This window comes from Vombatus ursinus, unplaced genomic scaffold, assembly GCF_900497805.2.
Source record: "Vombatus ursinus unplaced genomic scaffold, bare-nosed wombat genome assembly UNPS02014805.1, whole genome shotgun sequence".
NCBI classification, from domain to species: domain Eukaryota; kingdom Metazoa; phylum Chordata; class Mammalia; order Diprotodontia; family Vombatidae; genus Vombatus; species Vombatus ursinus.
This window is the reverse complement of record NW_020954583.1, coordinates 17,737,847-17,757,999: the sequence shown is the minus strand read 5'-3', so window position 1 is coordinate 17,757,999 and position 20,153 is coordinate 17,737,847. Positions and strand designations below refer to the sequence as shown.

At 38.6% G+C, this 20,153-nt stretch overlaps 1 protein-coding gene across 1 annotated transcript in view; it reads left to right on the top strand.

Annotated features, from left to right (window-relative positions):
- The first annotated feature begins 6,915 nt into the window (after window positions 1–6,915).
- The window catches only part of RFX8 (RFX family member 8, lacking RFX DNA binding domain), a 95,416-nt gene continuing 82,178 nt past the window's right edge, over window positions 6,916–20,153 (top strand). Inside the window, exon 1 of the mRNA XM_027874144.1 lies at window positions 6,916–6,987. Within this exon, the coding sequence (XP_027729945.1) occupies window positions 6,916–6,987 (72 nt within the window). The remainder of the gene's footprint in view (window positions 6,988–20,153) is intronic.

The window sequence follows — 20,153 nt, the reverse complement described above, 5'->3', positions numbered from 1 at the left end:
CCTTTGAGAAAAACTGACTTGTCATAGATTTTTAAGCTCATTTTGTGAAAAAAATCTTTGGATGAAAGACAGAAGTACATGTGCTAGAGACTAATTTTGGAATGACTGAAAGGTCTTTTACTACCACTCAAGTTTAAAAAAAGAAAATTTCATCTTAACTGAGATCAAAGAGAAAAAAAATAAAAATAATTACATTTATATAGCCCCTTAAGTTTTACAGAGCACTTTCCTCAAAAGCAATCCAGTAAAGTACACAGTTTGAATACTATCATCCTTATTTTACCAGTGAGTCAACTAAGTTTTGAGGAAGTTTAATGACTTGGTAGTGGTCCTGTAAATGACAGGACCAGGATCTCTCTCTACTGTAACACAATGCTACCCCCTTTTGATGAAATTTCATCAGAAAAAGAAACAGTACAGTATAGTATCACACAGCACTCCTGTAATCAATCAATAAACATTTGTTAAGGACCTACTATGTGCCAGGCACTGTGCACTCACTAACCCAGCATTTCCCAAATGATTCTGTGGAGCACTGTGTGAATAGGGGATCCATGAGAACATATTGAAACTAATATTTTTCCCTTTAAAATATAAAATTATGTATTATGAAAATATATTTATTTCCCCCTATTTTGTGCTAAATTTCTCTGATTCTCTTCTCAATGGAAGGAATAGAGATTGGAGTCAGAAGACCTCCTAGGTTCAGATCCTTCCTTCAGCTCTTAATTGCATTGTGAACTTGGGTAAGCTACTTAACTTGCCTTTGGATTTTACTTTTTTAAAATGGACATGTTGGACTAGATGGCTTCTAAAGGCCCTTCCAAGTCTGGATCTATAGTACTGTGATACTATGATGATGATCCTTCCTTTGTCCACGGGATAATTCCCTACCCTCCCAGGCCCCTGTAACCAACATTAAGGGCTTGCCATCTATTTACTGTCCCAAAGCACCACTAGGGCCAAATTAGTTTGGGAAACCCTGTCCTAACCTAAAAATTACCTAACCTAAAAATGGCCACAGTTTGTGGTCAACTATTTCTTGGGACTATAACCTGTGAAAGCTATGTTGTTAATTCTTTTCCAGTCACAAAACATCATTTAGGAAGAACTCTTTCAGAGTAGTCATGCTCTGAGGGCTTGAAAGAGTTAATGCTCTAGGTGGTATCACATTGGTCTTAACACCAAATGTAAGTTGCATTGATGGGGGTTGGGGGTGGAAGGCAGCTATATGAATCATTGGTTGATTTATATAAAAATTACACTTCCAAGTGAGTGAACCTTCCATTTGTCTTTCATGAGAGACTTTCTTTAATAATAAAATACCAGTTGACAATTCAGGAAAATATAGCCTGTTTTTGTATTATTTACAGTCATGTCATGTGGGTGCCCAGTGCACATGTTTGCACAACAATGAATAACTTAATGAGAGAGTGTTGCCCTAACAGATAGAGAGCAAGTCCTAAAGTGAGGAAGACCTGGGTTCAGGTCCCACATCTGTCACATGTGGTATCTGAATTAGAAATATCCAGTGCTGCTGCTACCTGCAACAAACTGCTTTAGAGAAAGTAAATTTAGCTAGCACAGTTCAGATGCGGGTCAACATAGTGTAGTGGATAGAGGGTCTTTGGGCTCAAATCTGGCTTTTGCCACACATGCTTTGTGACCCTAAACAATTAATTTCATCCCTCAGTGCTCCTAGGGCAACTTTCAGTTGAAAAGAAATAGATGCTTTTTATTAGTAGAAAGAGGGTTCCTGGCAGGAAGCTACCTACATGATGAAACCACAAGTCTCTTCACAAGTGAACTAACAATGCATAATGATGATAGTGGAGAAGGATATGGCAAACCTGGAAAAGGAAATGGCAGACTACTCCAGTACCTTTGCCAAGAAAACCTCAAATGGGGTCATGAAGAATTGGATACGACTGAAATGAATGAACAGCAATGATAACAAACTCTGCCTTTGGGGAGACTTGTAGCATGATCAGAGGTGATGGAATATTAATGTGAAAGATCTTATACCTTCTCACAGTTTCAGCACCTATTCTCCTCCTCAGTGTTATGTTATTTGCCCAAGTGGGAGAAAATGGTTTTGTAATGGATGGCTAGTCTTCAGGCCTTCAGTCTTTGATAATAAGAGTGTATTTGCTTACATTGTGCATTTAATCCAGGGGCTATGAAACTAGTACCAATTTACCTAATGTTAAGGGACTAAAGTTGCTGTGTCATGTAGGATGCTACAGATGACAAGAGCAACCATCTAGAAAGAATGGCATTATTTGAATTGTAAACTGTCCAGACACAAAGACTCAGTAAAACCAGACTTCTACAGGAAGGAATGAAAAGAAGTGATGGGCTGATTAGGAGAGCTCTTCCATATTTGGAATTATAACTACCAGGGGTTAGTTTGTTAATTAGACAGTCACTTGTCTCAAGACTCTCATATTGGCTTAGAGATATTAATGAACATCTGATGACTTTAGGCCACTTTTATCAGCCCACATACCCCCTTCTATATTGAATTATGACAAGGAGTAAGACAGATTCTGAAGAGATCTGGACAGTCTCATTATAACAGGGCCAATGTCTGGCACCAGCTGAGCCCAATGGGGGATTTCACTGCATGTGGAGGCAATGTGTAGAAGAATCATTCAGATTTCCTGGGATTAGGGAGGTGTGAACTACCAGTGGTCTCATCTGACTTGGGGAGCATGTGCCAGACAATAGTTAGCAAACATCAACATGTGTCTCACCTACCAAAAAAAAAAAAAAAGATGAAGAGCTCATGAATGCATCTCAGCTCTCAGCAATGGCATCTGACTGATAATAGCATTGTCTGACAGTGGAACTTGAAAAATATTTATTTTATGCAACTATGCATGGCATTGAATGATTAACCCTATACATTCTAAGCTCTTGAAGTAGCTTGATGTAGGGATTAGAACCTTGGACTTGGCATGAGGAAGAAGTGAGTTTGTATCTGACCTCAGACACTTGCTAATTCTAAGAGCAAGTTTCATTTGTAAAATAGGGACTTTTGTAAAATTTGTAAAATAGGAAAATAAAAGCAGCTATCACAACAGGTTGTGGTGGAAATCAAATGAGTTAATACATGTAAAGTGTTTTGCAAAGTGGTATATATTAATGCTAGCTATTATTATTAGCAACAGAGCCAACATATCATAAAATAGTCTAGTAATAATAGCCAACGGCTATTTTATTTTATAACACGATAGTGTGGCACATATAGATAGAGTCAGCTTTAGATTCAGGAACATTTGGGTTCAAAGTCCTATTTCTGTCACATCTAGTATGTGACCATGGGTAAAACATTTAACTTCTTGATGACTCCTGGCAACTTTGGAAGACTGGTTTGCATAAGAGTTGCCAATTTGCATTGGTAAAGGGAGTTTCCTCATGTAGAAGTTCCCAAGATCTGCACCTATAAAATCACATATCCAGATGAGGAGGAAAAAAGACATTTTATATGCAAAATTTTATGTGATCCTCACAAGAGCCCTGTGAGGTAAATAATGCAATTATTAGTTCAGTTTTACAGATGAGGGAAAAAAATGGCCAGGTGCTAAGATCTCTTCATCCCAGATTATCTGACCCAAGTCCAGTGTTCTTCCCACTGCACAGGTTCCCTCTCCAGATGGCTCTGGAGAGTTCAGTGTCAAACTCCTGTAAATGATGACATCTGCAGGAAGTCCTGGAGCTTTCCAGTCCTGTTACATTGAATGATTTTTCATAGCTTAGCATTCTTGCCTAAGTACTCCCCATGACGCTGCTTAAGCACTAGCACAGTTGAGCCATATTTAATACTAAGTGGCAAGACAGTTAACCTGCAACTAAATAGTCCAGGCTTCTAGCATTGGAGTAATTCGTGCTACTCCTTCACTCCAGTGGGTGGGACATGTTGCTGTTGTTGTTCGTCCTTCGAAGAGAATCAATGACATCATGAGGGTGATGTCTTAACTTGCTCTTGACTTGGATTTAAGTAAGACAGAGCTGCTCAAAGTCATCAGCCTCACTTTGTCCTCCAGAATCATACAAGTCCAGTGACAAGACAAAAGTCAATATGACTATTGATGGCTGGGCATGTATGGAAAAAGAATAATCATCACAAACCCAAAATGCTGTTCAATGGGAGAGATAAAATGGGATGAGAGAACAAAAGAAGCTGAAGAAAAGTTTAGTAAGGATAGACAAGCACAATTTTATGCCACTAATATATTTGTTGGACAAACATCTATTGAACACCTGGTTGATGAAAGACATCATGACCTTAACTGTGGACTGTTGAGAAATATCAAGGGCAAACTAATTTATTCATTCATTCAGGTTGTTGTTGTTGAGTCACTTCAGTCGTGTCTGACTCTTTGTGACCTCATCTGGGGTTTTCGTGGCAAAGATACTGGTATCTGACTCTTTGTGATCCCATTTGGGGTTTTCTTGGCAGATACTGGAGTAGTTTGCCATTTCCTTCTCCGGCTCATTTTATAGATGAGGAAACTGAGGCAAACAGGATTAAGTGACTTGCCTAGGGTCACACAGCTAGTAAATGTCTGAGACCAGATTTAAACTCATGAAGATGGGCTTTCTGGTTCCAAGCCTAGTGCTCTATCCACTTGGCCACCTAGCCACCTAGCTGCCCCTTTCATTCAAAGAACCCATTAAATACTTAAATATTATTATTATTATTATTAAATACTTAATAGAAGCAAGACCCTATTATAAGTGTTGTAGAATTTACTGACCGGATACAGATATAACCACTGGTCTCCAAGAATTTGCAAATATCAAGGGCAGATAAGCTCATTCATTAAGCAAGACTTCTCAAGTACCTAATATGGGAAAGGCACTATTGTAAATGTGAGAGTTACTGAACAGACACAGACACAGATGTAGTCACTAGTATCCAAAAGTTTACCATCGGGAAGGCAGAAGTTGGGAAGAGGATGACCATTTCAAAACAAATATATTGAAAAGATGGAGTCACCAAATATGCCAAGATCACCTGCACCTTGTAAGATAATTCCATTATATGTCCAATACAGAAAATATTATTTTTTTCTGGTTTAGTATTTTATCTTTTTTCAGTTACATGTAAAAACAATTTGTAACATTCATTTAAAAAATTTTGAGTTCCAAATTTTCTCCCTTCCTCTCTTTCCATTCTTCCCCTCACCTCAAGGCAAGCAATTTGATATAGGTCATACATGTGTAGTCATGCAAAACATTTCCATAACAGTCATGCTGTGAAAGAAAACATAGAAAAAAAAATCTCAAGAAAAATAAAGAAAGGAAATAAAGTATGCTTCAATCTGTATTCAGACACCATTAATTCTTTCTCTGGGGATGGAAAGCATTTTTCATCATAAGTCCTTCAGAGTTGTCTTGGATCATTGTATTGCTGAGAATAGCTGAGTCATTCACAGCTGATACAGAAGCTATTATTTTTCATAAAATAGGTTTTTCACCCATCCCCAAACACCCAAAATGTGATCATCTTCATTAATATTATGATATATTTGAATATGAAGAACAACAAAATTTATCATAGAGAAAGACTCAATACTAGCTAATGTTCATAGGAAAGAAGAACAATCAACAAATTAATGAGAACCATGTTTGCATTTCTGTTGGTAAGGCTAATCATTGATTCATTTTCATTAAGATGTTTGCTTTGATTAACACTAGTAGTATACATTAAAAAATGAAAATGTATTTGAATTCTCACAAGTGTATTTGAATTCTTCTTGTTTCATTTCACAGCTCATGCCTTAGGATAAGAGTTTTCCAGAGCTGAATTCAAGGCATGAGATATTTCTAATATTAACAAGTGATTATCATTTTCAATGGAAATGCAAACAGAACAGTGGTTCATGTATTTGCTACTTCCCCCCACCACCCAAGATATTATTCAGTGTTCAGGTATTAGTCAAATAGTTTTTCCACTGCAATGTAAACAGTGCAATCACATTCTAAAGCATCTTATTACACCATAGGCTGAGGAACTGCAGGGAGGACAACTTCAAATGCTTAGTTGTAGAAGAAGAATCCTGGGTCCCATTGGGCCTCAGTACAAACTATGCAGGAGTGTGAGTCAGGCAGAGCAAGAGAAAGGGATCTTGGGACAGTCTGTAATCTATTTGACATATCTCTACTAGTAGGTATTTGATAATTGCATTTAATATTGTGGCTAATATCCATTAATAGATTCAGTTGTCAATTTTATGATTTAACTGATGGCTGTTGTTTTTATTAGGGGCATATCAAAATGGTGTTTGTTAAACCTGGCAAAGTGATTAATTGTGCCTCTCTTTAGTATTACTTTCTCTCTCCCACATACTAATTTTTGAAGGATTTTCAAATCTTTACTCTGTGTACATATGTATATTTTGAAAGACTCTAATACACACTGCGTATTTCCATTGGGCCGGAATCATGACCATGTTTTACATAATTATAACCTCGAATAGTGCGAGTTCAAACACACGGGATTTGTTTTTTACACTAATTTAATTGAGGACAGAAGTGTTGATTTAATAAGCTCAAGCTGTATGAGGACAAGGACCTTCCCCAGATGCTAGCATAGTGCTCTGCAAACATTAGGTGGCTTAAGAAATGGTTACTGGATGAATAAGTGAATATTAATAATAACATTAGCTAGTTCAATTCAATTGACTTCATTGTTTGGTAGATATTAGCTGAAACCCATAAAATACATTGACTGAGATACACGTATGCTTTGGATCCCACTTGCTTATGCCTAGGTTTCATTTTTCTTAATACAACTTTCTTCTTTAGAGAAACTGATGTCATTGTTTTCTTTCTTGTACCCTCCCCTTCTCAAGGTTAGTTGATAATTTCTGCATTTGTGAAGGTTACAGTGTTCCCCGTTGTCTAATGTATGAGATGTATGTGGAGACCTGTGGACAAAATGCTCAGAATCAAGTGAACCCAGCTACATTTGGGAAGGTAGGTTGTAAAGTTGAGAAATAGAGAATTCCCTAGGAGGAAAAAGAGAGGTTTTTTGGTTTTATTTTTTCCCCAGGGTTTACATGAGAATTTATACTTGTTATCAGGCTGATAAGTTCAGTTCGCCCTTAGTGAGTCCAATTTATCACCCACTGGGAAAATTTACATAGGTATAGGCAAGAGGTGGTAAATAATTCCTGCCACCTTGGAATGTGCACAGAGAGGCAGATTTGGGGACGTAGTTGAGAATATGAAATGGAGATCTCCCTTCGCCACTGGCCAGTAGCTCATAAATTTCAGTAATCCATCTGTGCCCCAGACCCACTCCTGCTGTTTTAACACTTTACTGGCTTATACAGGTCAATTGTTTCAACTAGTCCTGCCTGAAAAGTTCTCACCCATGAATTTTCCCCTCACCCCTACTCCAAAGACTTTGCCATTATGCCAGGCCTCTGGAACATCTACCGTTTTCCAAATCTGAGCCACCTTAAAGTTTTATACAGGAGTATTTATTTATAAGGAAGAGTCAAGTTTACAACATGTCAGTGGGATATAAGAAAACCAGAGTTCTAAGTGTTTTCACAATAAATGGGCAGCTCTCAGTTTCCAAAGTCTACATTAGAACAAAAGGAAAAGGCAGCTGTTGGGAAGGCAGCAGGTGGGGTTATTTTGCTGGGTGAGTGCCACAGCTGCATTCAGTCAGGGTATTTAAGGAGAAAGAAAGCGACTAGCCCCCTCACCCTTCTGCAAGCAAGCACAGAGCAATCATTATGAAAAGAGAATGTGAAGGACACAGGATACTGGCTGTAGCCAGCCAGCCCCAATTCCTGGTGGTCTGCCTTTCTCCGTGCATGTCAGGGTACTCTGCTGGTGTGTTGACCCTCTTGGGAAGGCAGCCAGAAGAACAGGTGGTGTCTGGATTCCACCCTTACCCTTCCTGATCCCTGCCCACCCCCCCTACACACACACACACACACACACACACACACACACACACACACAGAGTGCTAGTTTTCTGTGTCTAGGTTCATTCAGTCCCCCAGACTCATAAGTCTGTGATGACTTTGGGTCTTTGAGTTCAGTAGGCACTAAGTACCTGTTAAGGCTTGTCTACTACTGCCAGTAGAGTGGCTTAATGTGTGACAACCAGTACTCATCATCTGACTGAGCCTAATGCCTTCTGGCCTCAAATCTTCTCTAACCCGAATCCCAGAGCTACCCTGAATGACACCTTTGGCCCAGAGTGATGTGTGTGGGCTTTGGCTTGGCATGCTTGCAATTCTAAGTGTTTGGTCAATTGGTAGATTTGCAATCAGTAGTGCACCGATCCAGCTAATTGGCAAAATGTACCTAACACACCTCTGGCCCTGACAGTATCCACACACACTTCTATAACCACTCACCGAAAGCCAAAGTATTTACCATGACTAAATTAATATAGCCTGTGACAACTGTACCCTCCAAATTCACAAAGACACCCAATTTCTTCATAGAGAAGGGGGAGGGGAGCCAAGGGAGCCATCATGGCTCTACTGTTAACCCGTGAGATACAGGCAAGAATTGTAGAGAGTGAGAAGGCAGGGATGGACTATGATCTGTGCCACTGGAAGGAATACTCACATCAATGAAATCACAAGATTATAGGTTTTAGAACTGGAAGAAACCTTAAAGATCACATAAGACAACCCCTTCAAGGAGTGAAGTACTTCCCCCAGGGTTATGCAGTACTTAAAATGACCAGATTTTGTTGTTGTTGTTGTTGGGTCATGCCCAACTCTTCCTGACCCCCATTTGGGGTTTTCTTGGCAAAGATACTGGAATGGTCTGCCATTTCCTTCCTCCAGCCCATTTTACAAATGAGGAGACTGAGGCAAACCGGGTTAAGTGACTTGCCCAGGGTCACAAAGCTAGTAAGTGTCTGAGGTTGGATTTGAACTCAGGTCTGACATTATATCCACTGCCCCACCTCGCTGCCCTGAAAAGAACCGAACTGGGATTCAAATTTAGATCCTTTCCCCCCAGGCAAAATTCCTATTTCCTTAGCTGTGAGGAAAGCAGTTTAACCTAGTTAATGTAATATCAATATGTGAATGACTAACCTTCATTTGCATCGTTTTTAGAACAGGGCTCTGTGGGGGAGGGGGCAGCCCTCTACTCTTTTCTCTTTCCATTTTCTGAGTTGGTTATCTCATTAACTCTCCATAGATAAATTATCAACTCCATGCAAACTACTCCCAAATCTACCATCCTTTTTCCTCCTGAACCCCCCTCCTGAATGACCAAGTGCCTCTTCTGCATCTCTGTTTGGCTGTATCATGGGCATCTCAAACTCCACACGTCTAATTTTCTTTCTGCCCAAACCCAATCCCCATCTTAATTACCCTATTTCTCTTGAGCTTATTGTCATTCTTCCAGGTACCCAGATTTGCAACTTGAAGTGATTCTCATGTTTTTACTCTCATTCCCCCTCCCCATCTGGTCATTGCCAAGTCTTGTCTATTTTAGCTCATTAACATCTCTCACACCCCTCCCCTTCCCTCCAGTCATACTATAGTCATTCTAGTTCAAGCTCTCACCTACTCAAACCTGCAATATTATAATAGTCTCCTAATGGATCTCTCTATCTGCTGTCTTTCTTCTCCAATTGATCTTCCACACAGCTAAAAAAAAATTGATGCTCTCTTAAATCATAGGGTCATAAATTAAGAGCTAGAAAGGACTTTACAACTCATCTAATACAATCCTCTCATTTCACAGGTAAGGAAACTGAGGCCCACTGAGGTGAAATGATTTTTCCCAAGATCACACAGGTAGTGAGGAGCAAGCCCTGGGATTTGAACCCATATTCTCTGATTCCAAATCCAACATTCTTCCCATCACATGACCTTAATTCCCTTGGTTCATATCAGCCTTACTTAAATTAAGCCAAGTCTCCTCCTGGAGGGGCTACGGGCAGACTGTGCCCAAGGCCCCACATGAAGAAGCCACGCTACACCTTCACCAACATGTCCCTAAACATGGTTCACTGTTGCCCCCTACTGGTTTGTAGTTGCCATCACATCCAATTTCTCCCCTCCACTGATACTAAGTTGATACTCGTAATTCCCATGGCTGACCAAGTCACTTCCCAGCTCAAAAAGCTCCAATGTCACCCTCTTACTTCCAGAATACAATACTTTCCTCCACTTGGTTGTTAAAACCCTTCATAATCTGGCTTTAGCCTACTTTTCTAGTCTTATTGCATATCACTCTCTTTTATGCATTCTATATTCTAGACAAAATGGCCTGTTTGCTGTTCTCTGTACACAGCAGGCTATCTCCCTTTTCAATGCCTTTGTGCAGACTGTCCCCTCAGGTTCCTACTCATGTCTGCCTCATAGTATCTTTAGCTTCCTTCAAGGCTTAGTGTCTAGGCTAGATAACTGGACCTGGAGACAGAAAGACCTGAATTCAAATCTAGCCTCAGGCACTTATAAGCCGTGTGACCTTGGGCAAGTCAACTAAGGTCTGCCTGCCTCAGTTGTCTCATCTATAAAATGAAGATGATAATAATACTTAACTTTCTAACCTAACAGTTGTGGGTATAATAATACTTCAAAGCTCTTTGCAAACCTCAGAGTGTTATATTAGTTCTGTATTATAGCTATTATTACTTCTTTCAGGAAGCCTAGCTTTTCTATCCCTATGCTTTAATTCATACCAATTGCTAGTGCCCTCCCTCTGAAAATTGCTTTGTATATATACTTAATATATATTTGTATATATACTTTGTATATACTTAATTTGCTAAGTACATGTGGTTTCCGTTAATAGAATATAGACTCTTTGTGAAAAGAAAGATTTCTTTTCTTTTTTTTTTTTTTGTATCTTTTAACACTAGCTGCCTGGCACGTAGTAGGTGCTCAACTAATGCTTGTTGAATGAAAGATGATATACACCACACCCAGATCTGCCTGCAGGAAAAGGATGTAGACTTTTATAGACCCTTTGATCAACAGAGCAAGCAATAAACATTTCTCTATTCTTTCAGGTTTTAAAAATCTGATCACATAATGCTCCTAATCATTCAGCTCCAGTGACTCCCTATTGCTTTTAGGATAAAATTAGACACCTCTCTTAAGCTTTTAAAGCCCTCCACAGTGTGGTCTTCACTTAATTCCAGCCTCATTGGACTTTACTCTCCATCTTGCAATCTGTGATCTAGCTCAACTTGTCTTATTTCTGTTTCTTACCTAAAACTTGCTATCTTATATTTCCATGTCTTTTCACTGGTTTTCTCCCTTCCTTTTCTTCCTTCAAGGTGCTGTAGGGCTGACCTCAAGCGTAGAGAGGTCTTGAAGGAAGGAAGAATAGACATTTCTAGCCTGTTCTCTCCCTGCCCTGCTCCAAGGGAGACTTTAATTCCTGCCAGGAGGAGAAAGGAGGTTAGGATCACAGGCCACTCTGTACTCCTCAGAGAGAGGAAGTACCAGACCAGAAGCATATCTATCTGCTTCCTTAAATGTTGTTAGTCTAGGGGATGTGATTGGGTTCCATCTAACTTTTGATCACTTTGTCATTATTGGGGGGGGGTAGAAGGACCCCAAGCTTTATATCCAAGGCTATGTGTCCCTTTCCCACTGCATACCAATTCCACAGTGAACATAGTGAATAGCAAAGAAATCCATTTGTCCAAATCATGGCAAAAAAGAAATAAGAGAAGGTATACATAGGAGAGTATATACCAAACAGTACAGAGTGAAAGGGCTCTCTCATTGAGAGCGAAATAGTTCAATTTAACCAAGAGAGAGTATCCTTAAGGGGCATTCCCCAGAGTCTTTAGTATAGTAAACTGGAGGTCAGACATCATGGGAACTGCCAGCTCCTCTCATGTCTTCCCAGAGTCTTTCACTTCAGCAACTTAAAATGTGGTTGGCCTCTTCCACCATCCTTCTTAGAGCTGGAAACCAGAAGCTCCCAAAATAACTCGAAACTTGAAGAGTACCAAAGAAAAATGGAGCTTGAAGAGTCCCAAAGAGGACTGAAGAAGTCTGGAACTCTCCTGCCTTGACAATTCCATCCCATCCCTCAAACAGGGCAAGGCATTCATCTCCACCATACCAATGGGCTTTGGAACAGGGGTTACAATGCAATTTATATACTACCTTCTGTATGAAACCTTTCTTGATTCCCACCCCCCAACTTCTAGAACCTTACCTACCAGACTATCTTGTATTTAACTACTTTGTATTTATTCTCTTCATTTTAATTCTACATATATTTTTGTATGCACTTATTGGAGATCAAATCAATTAGCACTTAAGGAAATTAACTCTGATTATTCCTTGGAAAGACAAATACTGAAGCTGAAGCTTAAATACTTTGGCCACATAATGAGAAGATGGGGCTCATTAGATTGAAGGCAAAAGGAAAAGGGAATGACAGAGGATGAGGAGGATAAATCGTTTCATGGAAGCAAGAAACATGAACTTGGACAGACTTTGGGAGATAATAGAGGACAGAAGGGCCTGGCATGCTGTGGTCGATGGGGTTATGAAGAGTTGGATATAGCTGAACAACTGAACATCAACAAAATGTCTCCCCATTAGAGAGAAGGTTTGTGTCCACTTTAAAATAGATTTTATCTTTAGTCTATAGTATGTACTGGAAGTGAAAGAAAATAAAAGCAACTCAATCCAGGGCATAAAGAGAGACTCTCTTGCTCCTGAGTCCCCCACACTCCAGCCCCCAATCCCACCCCAGACAAAACAGTCTTCTATAAAACTGATTATACCCTTCTCTACTGGTTTTAAAACACATGGGCTCCACATCAAGTGTAGTAGTTGAGGGGACCACAGGATGGGTGCTCATCATGGGCTTGTTATTACTAAAGCCTAAACATGTCTTTGTCTCCTCTGTTCCTTAGTCTGGTAAACTTCTTGCCGGTAGGGAACATTTCATTTTTTTTTTTTTTGTATTTCTACCTGCTGTGCCTGGAACAGTGCCTAGCACATAATGCGTGCTTAATAAATGTGTGTTGATTGTTGACTTACATAAAGTCCTGGATTTGACAGATATCCTTTTAATTCTCCCTACACCCATCACAAGGGAACTTTTCTATCTGCTGGCCTTGATCTGAAAAGGAACTCTTTGTAAAAGTTCTGTGGACAAATGGATAAGAAAGAAAGGATGTTAGAACCGATGTCTTTAATCTTGTCCATTGCCTATTTTTCAAAATGATGAGCTCATTTAAATAAGTTAGATTGAAATTGTGATTGTATACAGTGTCTTCTCATTTTTAGCCTTCTAATTTGATGCTTTCTTTGACATTTGGTCCAACTAGTACATAATCTGAGTACAGACAGAAAACTAATTCTGAAATGACTGCTATATCTCTAACTTTGCTTGCCTATTAAAATATAGTTAACTTCTTTTTTTTTGTGATAGTCAGTTCTTGCCACATACAGTGATTTCTGAGTCTATAATCCACAGACACAATTAGTAATAATTAGTAATCTTAGCTTTTAGTTTCTTTGATTTCTTAATCCTGACATTGAATGAATATTTTCCAACAGCTGTGGGAAAAGATAAGATGCTTCCCTGCACCCATTTGACATTGAAGTCACTCAGTCTCAATCTATATATTAACTTACTTTGAACACATAATATCTCTACTTCTTTGACCCTGCAATAGATTTTGGTGCAGAAACTGCAATTATCTCTATGGTGATAGATTACTTTGTGCTCATTGTGAGCACAGGAAGGAGAGATATCTAAGCATCCCATGAAATGATGTCTTGTTACCTTTAGATGCATAATGAAACCAGTTCTACCAGCCATCCTTATGTTTAATCATAACATCTTCATGTCTTCCAGGTTCATTTTGTTTGTAGACCGTTATTATGGATGGTGTTCATTTCAAAGAACTGCAGAATTTAAATTTGGATTTAAAGCAGAATTTAGTCTACAAAGGAAGACATTTAGTCTAAGAAAAGAATCCCCACGATAACATAGCTTCACTATAATAATTCCTTGAAGAATGTGTCAATCCCATTGGTCATTGGACAAAAATAGCACGTTATGAGCACCGTAGTAAGTAGGTGGTGCGATGGATAGAGTGCTGGGCCTGGAGTCAGGAGGAACCTGAGTTCAAATGGGGCCTCAGACGCTTTACTAGCTGTGTGACCCTGGACAAGCCACTTAATCCCCATTACCTAAAAAAAACCCCAAACTCAAAAAAAGTACCAGCAGTTAAATTTATGTTTACAGGTGGTTTAAAAATACAAATCCTTTCCGACATTACACCACTGTCTTTGTGGTAGTGGAAGGGCTCACAGAAGAATGAAGGCTATTTTGCATTTTTGACTGCTGCATGTATCACTGTGGCCAAAACAAATCTTTTGTTTGGTGACCAAATCTCTGGGGAATGAATCAATCTTTCCATATTTAGGCAACATGGTACAATGGAAAGAATGCTGAATTTGGATTCATAGGACCTGAGTTCCAGTCCTGGCTCTATCAATTATTACCTATATAACCTGACGCAAACCACTTAGCCTCTTTATTTGAGAGGAGATTGTCTAGTTCTTCATAGAATTTCCTTACTTCTTTGACTCCTGCAGTGGATATTAGCACAGAAGCTGCAGAAACCTCTTTGAGTCTCAGTTTTGTAATTTATAAAATGTAAAATAAAAATGACCTCTAAAATTTCTTCAAGGTCTAAATCTATGATGCTATGATCAATCCTTGTAGACATACAGTCTATTGTGAGACCTCTACTTGAGGATTTTATAACTTCACTGAACTAGGCAGAGCTTATGTTCTGCTAGCATATACTTTTCAAACCCAGGCTTATCTATATGCCCAGAGGAGGTTTCAGAATAGGTCTAATATGGAGATCTATACATTTATATTTATCAAAACTTTATATTTATCCTTAATAAATTCATACTATCAGATTTGGTATACTTTCAGCTTGCCAAGATCTTTTTTTTTTTTTAGTTAATTCTATTATTCAGTGTATTATCTATGTTTTTGTTCAGTCGTTATCAGTCATACTCATTCTTTGTGAATTTTTTGGGGGGTTTTCTTGTAAAAAATATTAGAATAGTGTGCCATTTCCTTCTTGAGCTCATTTTATAGATGAGGAAACTGTGGCAAACAAGATTAAGTGACTTGCCAAGGGTCACACAATAAGTATCTGGAGGTCAGATTTGGACTCTGGAAGATAAGTCTTCCTAATTCCAGGCCTGGCTCTCTATCCACTGCACCACCTACTGCCTATATTATCTATACCTCAGTGCTATGCCATCATCATCATCATCATCATCATCATCATCATCATCATCAATAACAAAAACAAAACAACTCCTTTTATATACCTTCAGATTACCTCTTAATTTCATTTCCTTTTTTCCTTTTTAAATTTTGAACACTGAAAAAAATAGCATTTCCATATAAAATGGAAAACACAAAAAGGGGATTGTATATGAAACCATGAATCTCTATTTTATACCAATTGGCTTTTTAAAATATAGAATACATTCCACATATTGCTTCCAAAACTGTTCTGCTTATCTGTGCTTCCTTCCGTTCTCTTCTGTGAGGAAACTGAGGCCTAAAGAAGTGATATGACTTGTTGAAGGTTGAGGTTTGAATTCAGATCTTCTGACTCCAAAGTCAGTGCTTTCCCCACTATACCATAAAAATTCTGCATTCAGACCTGGTTAATTCTTCTCTTTTTCTAGTTTCCTAATTTTTCTCCTATCCTTTTTAGACTTCTTTTGTTTTCTTCTAGGAGCTTATTACTCATTAAACAACAAAAACAAAAACAAAAAGAAATCATCCCTGATTGCCCCGTGACTCCTTTCATTTCCCTTCACTACCTATCAGCATTTACCCAGCTTTCTTATGGCGAAACTTCAGGTGCTTACACGAGTCAGATGAGAAGGAATAAAATCCACAGCGCTTTTGTCAAAGCTCAAAGTTTGGAGTGGTAATTAAAAAAGGTCAGGCAACATGGAACTAAACAGAAAAGAATGTTGCATGAGCATGGAGGGAGTTGTAGGAGAAACAAGAAACACGATCCCCTTTGGATAGTTCCTCACGGTCTTCCTTTGATGCTTTATTTTTTTTTTGATCCCCCTACCCCTTTTAAAGCCACCTCCCTACCCGCACCCCCCTACTCCAGGTTTTCCATTTCTAGTGCACACTTGGCAGTAAGTTCCTCTTCTAATTAGGAAACTAGAGCAAACTGAGGGTTTTCTGGGTGGTTGTTATTGTTGTTCTTTAAATGGATCCTTCTGCTTAGTAACAGTGGCACATCGAATAGAATTTAAGTGCAAAGAACAGCTGAGAGGATCTGAAAGGGAAAGAGCAATGTAATTTGGTAGCTGCTGTTTGATGAGTATTTAGGACTGAAATTGTAAGTCTTTTCATGAGATGCAACAGAGTACAAAAACAAATATTAGAGGAGAATGGGCCCTGGGTCTGTTTGATGAATTTCCTGACAACCAACTTCAGATTTTTCCTTCTTTTTAGCTTGTGCGCTTAGTTTTTCCGGATCTTGGTACGAGAAGGCTGGGCACAAGAGGAAGTGCCAGGTAGTGTTGCTTTATTTAAAAATCATAAAATATAGCGCTTCGGGAAACCCCAGAATGGATATGGATGAAGAAGAAAACACTTATCAAAGAGAAATGTTTGTAAAATTTAATACCAATTAAGTTTTAGATGACTTATAGATTATATTAAGTCACTTAAAGGTAAGTTAAAGAAATGTAGCTTTTCTCCAGAACCAAGATTTATTACATGTGTACAACTGACAACCTTCAATTTCTTAGGATTGTTGGGTTTTTGTTTTGTTTTGTTTGAGAGAGGGAAATGTTTTTTGTTTTTTGCTACAAGTACAAAGCATTAAAATTTTCAGATGTTTTAGGATACTAAACATGTACATATGTAAATTCTATAGTTTATTTAAATATTTAAACCTATTCAATCAAAGAAAGATTGAATTGTTTTAATGTTCTTAGAACCAGAGTATTAGTTGAGGTAACTGGCAGAGTTCCAAAATGGAATTGGCATATTTGAATAGAACCAGAGGTCTTTGAACCCGGATTTCTAGACTCAAATCTTTATTTCTAAGCACAGTAGGACATTCAGATGTTATCCTATGAATCATGGAATGTGATGTTTCTCAAGTATTACTTATTAGTTGTTTCAAATCAAGACTGAAAGGAAGGTAGTGAAAAAGTCCTGAGGTAAGAAAAGGAATGTGCTCTTCCCTTCTAACAGGAAAACAAAAAGTATTGGCGGCAGTGGCTAAATTAGTCAAATACTGGGCAAAGAAACAGCATTAACAACTGGAAATGTTTTTACTTTATTGATACCTAAACTGAGTAGACAGTTTCTTTTTATTCCTTCCTTCTTTTTCCTTCTCCCTTCCTTTCTTCTTTCCTTCATCCATCCATCTTTCTTTCTTCTTTCTTCCTTCTTTCCTTTCATCCATCCTTTTTTCTTTTCTTCTTTCCTCCCTCCCTTCTTTCCTTCCTTCTTCCCTTCCTTCTTTCTTTTCTTCCTTTCCTCCCTCCCTCCTTCCTTCCTATTTCTTATTCTCTTTTAAAACTAAATTTTATTAATACTTTTTCTCTTTACATCACAGTAATTTCTAGAAATACCTGCTTTCCCTACATGGAAATTGAACTTTCCCTTGTAACAAAAAGAGTTAAGCCAAAACATACAGTGACCACAGTTAGTGTATACAACATAATGTACTGGTAGTTTCCCATCACTCTGTCAAAAGGAGGAGGTATCAAACAAAGAAAAAGTATTTATTATATGCTTGCTTTGCACCAGCTATTGGGCTAGGCACTGGGCATACAAGTACAAAGAAAGAAACAATCTGTGTTCCAAAGGTACTTAACTTTCTAATGGGTGAACAACAAATACATATAAAAATACTCACAGCATAAATATGAAGTGAATAAATATAAACATATCTAATATGATATATGGGGGGAGAGAGAGGGAGAAGTTAAATGCAAGATTGTTGAGAGGGAGGGCACTAGTAGTTAGCTGGTAAACCAATAATAAAATAGTGCTAAATCAGCCTCTCCTCTATGCCTTTCTGTTGACGGTACTATCATTCTACCAGGCACCCAGGCTCCTTGAGAATAGGATATTATGTAATATATGTATATATTATATATTATGCTTCATGATCTGTCCTGTGAAGCCATTATTGGTTTTTCAGTTACACAGGATCTGCCTTCCTTTTTTGTGATCTTTTCATTTATGCTGCTATAGTCATGGGACATATTATTCTTTTGGTTCTGCTTTTAATAGTCCATTTTCCAAATCCTTACAAGGTCCGGAAATTATGATAGAGCTCTAACCCAGCCTAGGAGAAAAAGAACCACATTTTCAGAACAGCATTTGGGAGGCCCTTAACCATTAGCAGTTCGGGGAATCTCCTGGATTCCAGTCGTGCTTCCCTCCAAAAAACAATGGCAATGGCACACTGGAGGCTTCCCTTTCTCTCCTAACTTCTCTCCAGATCTCCAGATCTCTGAGGGAAAAATTAAGGAGGCAGGATAGAACATGCATTTCTTGAGGCCCATAAGGTGACACAATCCCTAACACAAAGTGTTTGTCCCTAACACAAAGGTTTGGGTAGTGCTGAAACCTTTGTGTTTGTATTTTTGTGTTTTTTGAGACTGGATCTCCCTGTGTCATCCAGGCTGGAAGTATGAGTACAAGCCCACTGCTAATCGACATGAGAGCATTTACCTGCTCCATTTCCAACCTGGGCCATTCTCCTCTCCTTTAGGCAGCCTGCTGATCCTCTGGGCCCCTCGGGACTCACCATATTGGCATTGGACTTAATGTGGACACCCAGTTGATTTTAACCCTGCTACGCCTCAGAACTTCCAAGCTCCTGACCTTAACCTGTCTGGTTTTGTTTTGTTTTTAAGTAACAAATACAGTGAGTGACAACATTAAGAAAAAGGCTCCAAAGCTGTAGTTAATCAAGTTACTTTGCCGAATAAAATTTGTTCTTCAAGGCTTGACTGAATTACCACCTCCTCTTGAGGCCTTCTTTGACCTTCCCAGCCTCTTAGTGACGTCCCCCTCCTCCAAATTCTTATACCAGATTGTAAGTTTCAGGAGAGTAGAGGCTGTCTTAATTATCTTTGCATTTGCGACAGTGTACTGCACATGGTAGATACTTAAAAAAAATAGTGTTTTATTTTTTCCAATTACATGTAAAGACTGTTTTTAACATTCATTTAAAAAATTTTTTTGAGTTCAAATTTTTCTCCCTCCCTCCCCCCTCCCTAAAAAGGTAAGCAATTTGATATAGGTTATATCACATTGGTAGATACTTAATAAGTGGTTATTGAGTGAACAAATGAACTATGACACTTTTTGTGTATACCACTGATTGGTACTTAGTGTATGTCACTTTTCCATAAATATGAATTATTATTTTATTTTCTTCTTTCTGGACTTTGATTTCACTGGTGTAGAGAACTCCCAATGAGAAAATTCTCTCTACCAGTAAGAGGAACAGGGCTTGATGGTTAATTTGGAACTACAAATAGTCTGTCTTTCAGAAGACCTCTTTAAAATTTTTTTTTCAGGTACCATTATGATGGAATCTGCATCAAGAAAGGTTCCTACTTCTATGGCCAGTATTGCTATTTGCTGAGTGAAAAAAAGTATCACAGGTCAGTGTTTGGATTCCTCTGATCCTACTGGAAGTCCCAGACTGCTTTTCTAACCTTATCCCCCACTCTGCCCAAACATTAACCAATTGTTCCAACCAGAATATACCATATGTAAGCCTATCTCTGTCTTTTCTCACACTATTTCCCTTACCTGGAATGCCTTCCTTTCTCCTGTCCCCCTAAATGAATCTTACTCTTACAGTGAGAACCACTTGGAAGGATTGTGATTATAGCTAATTTTAGAGTTAAGTTTAAATGCTCTACACTCAGCTACTGTACCTATTCAGTTCACAAAACCCTCACCCAACTTTAGTGTAGTGAATAGAACCCTGGATTTGGAGTCAGACATTCTGTTCATATCCCAAGTAGCTTTATTACTTATTATCTGCGTAACTTTCAACAGTCCACTTAACCTTTAAAAATCTTGATTTCATCTTCTGTAAAACAAAGGGACTGGTCTAG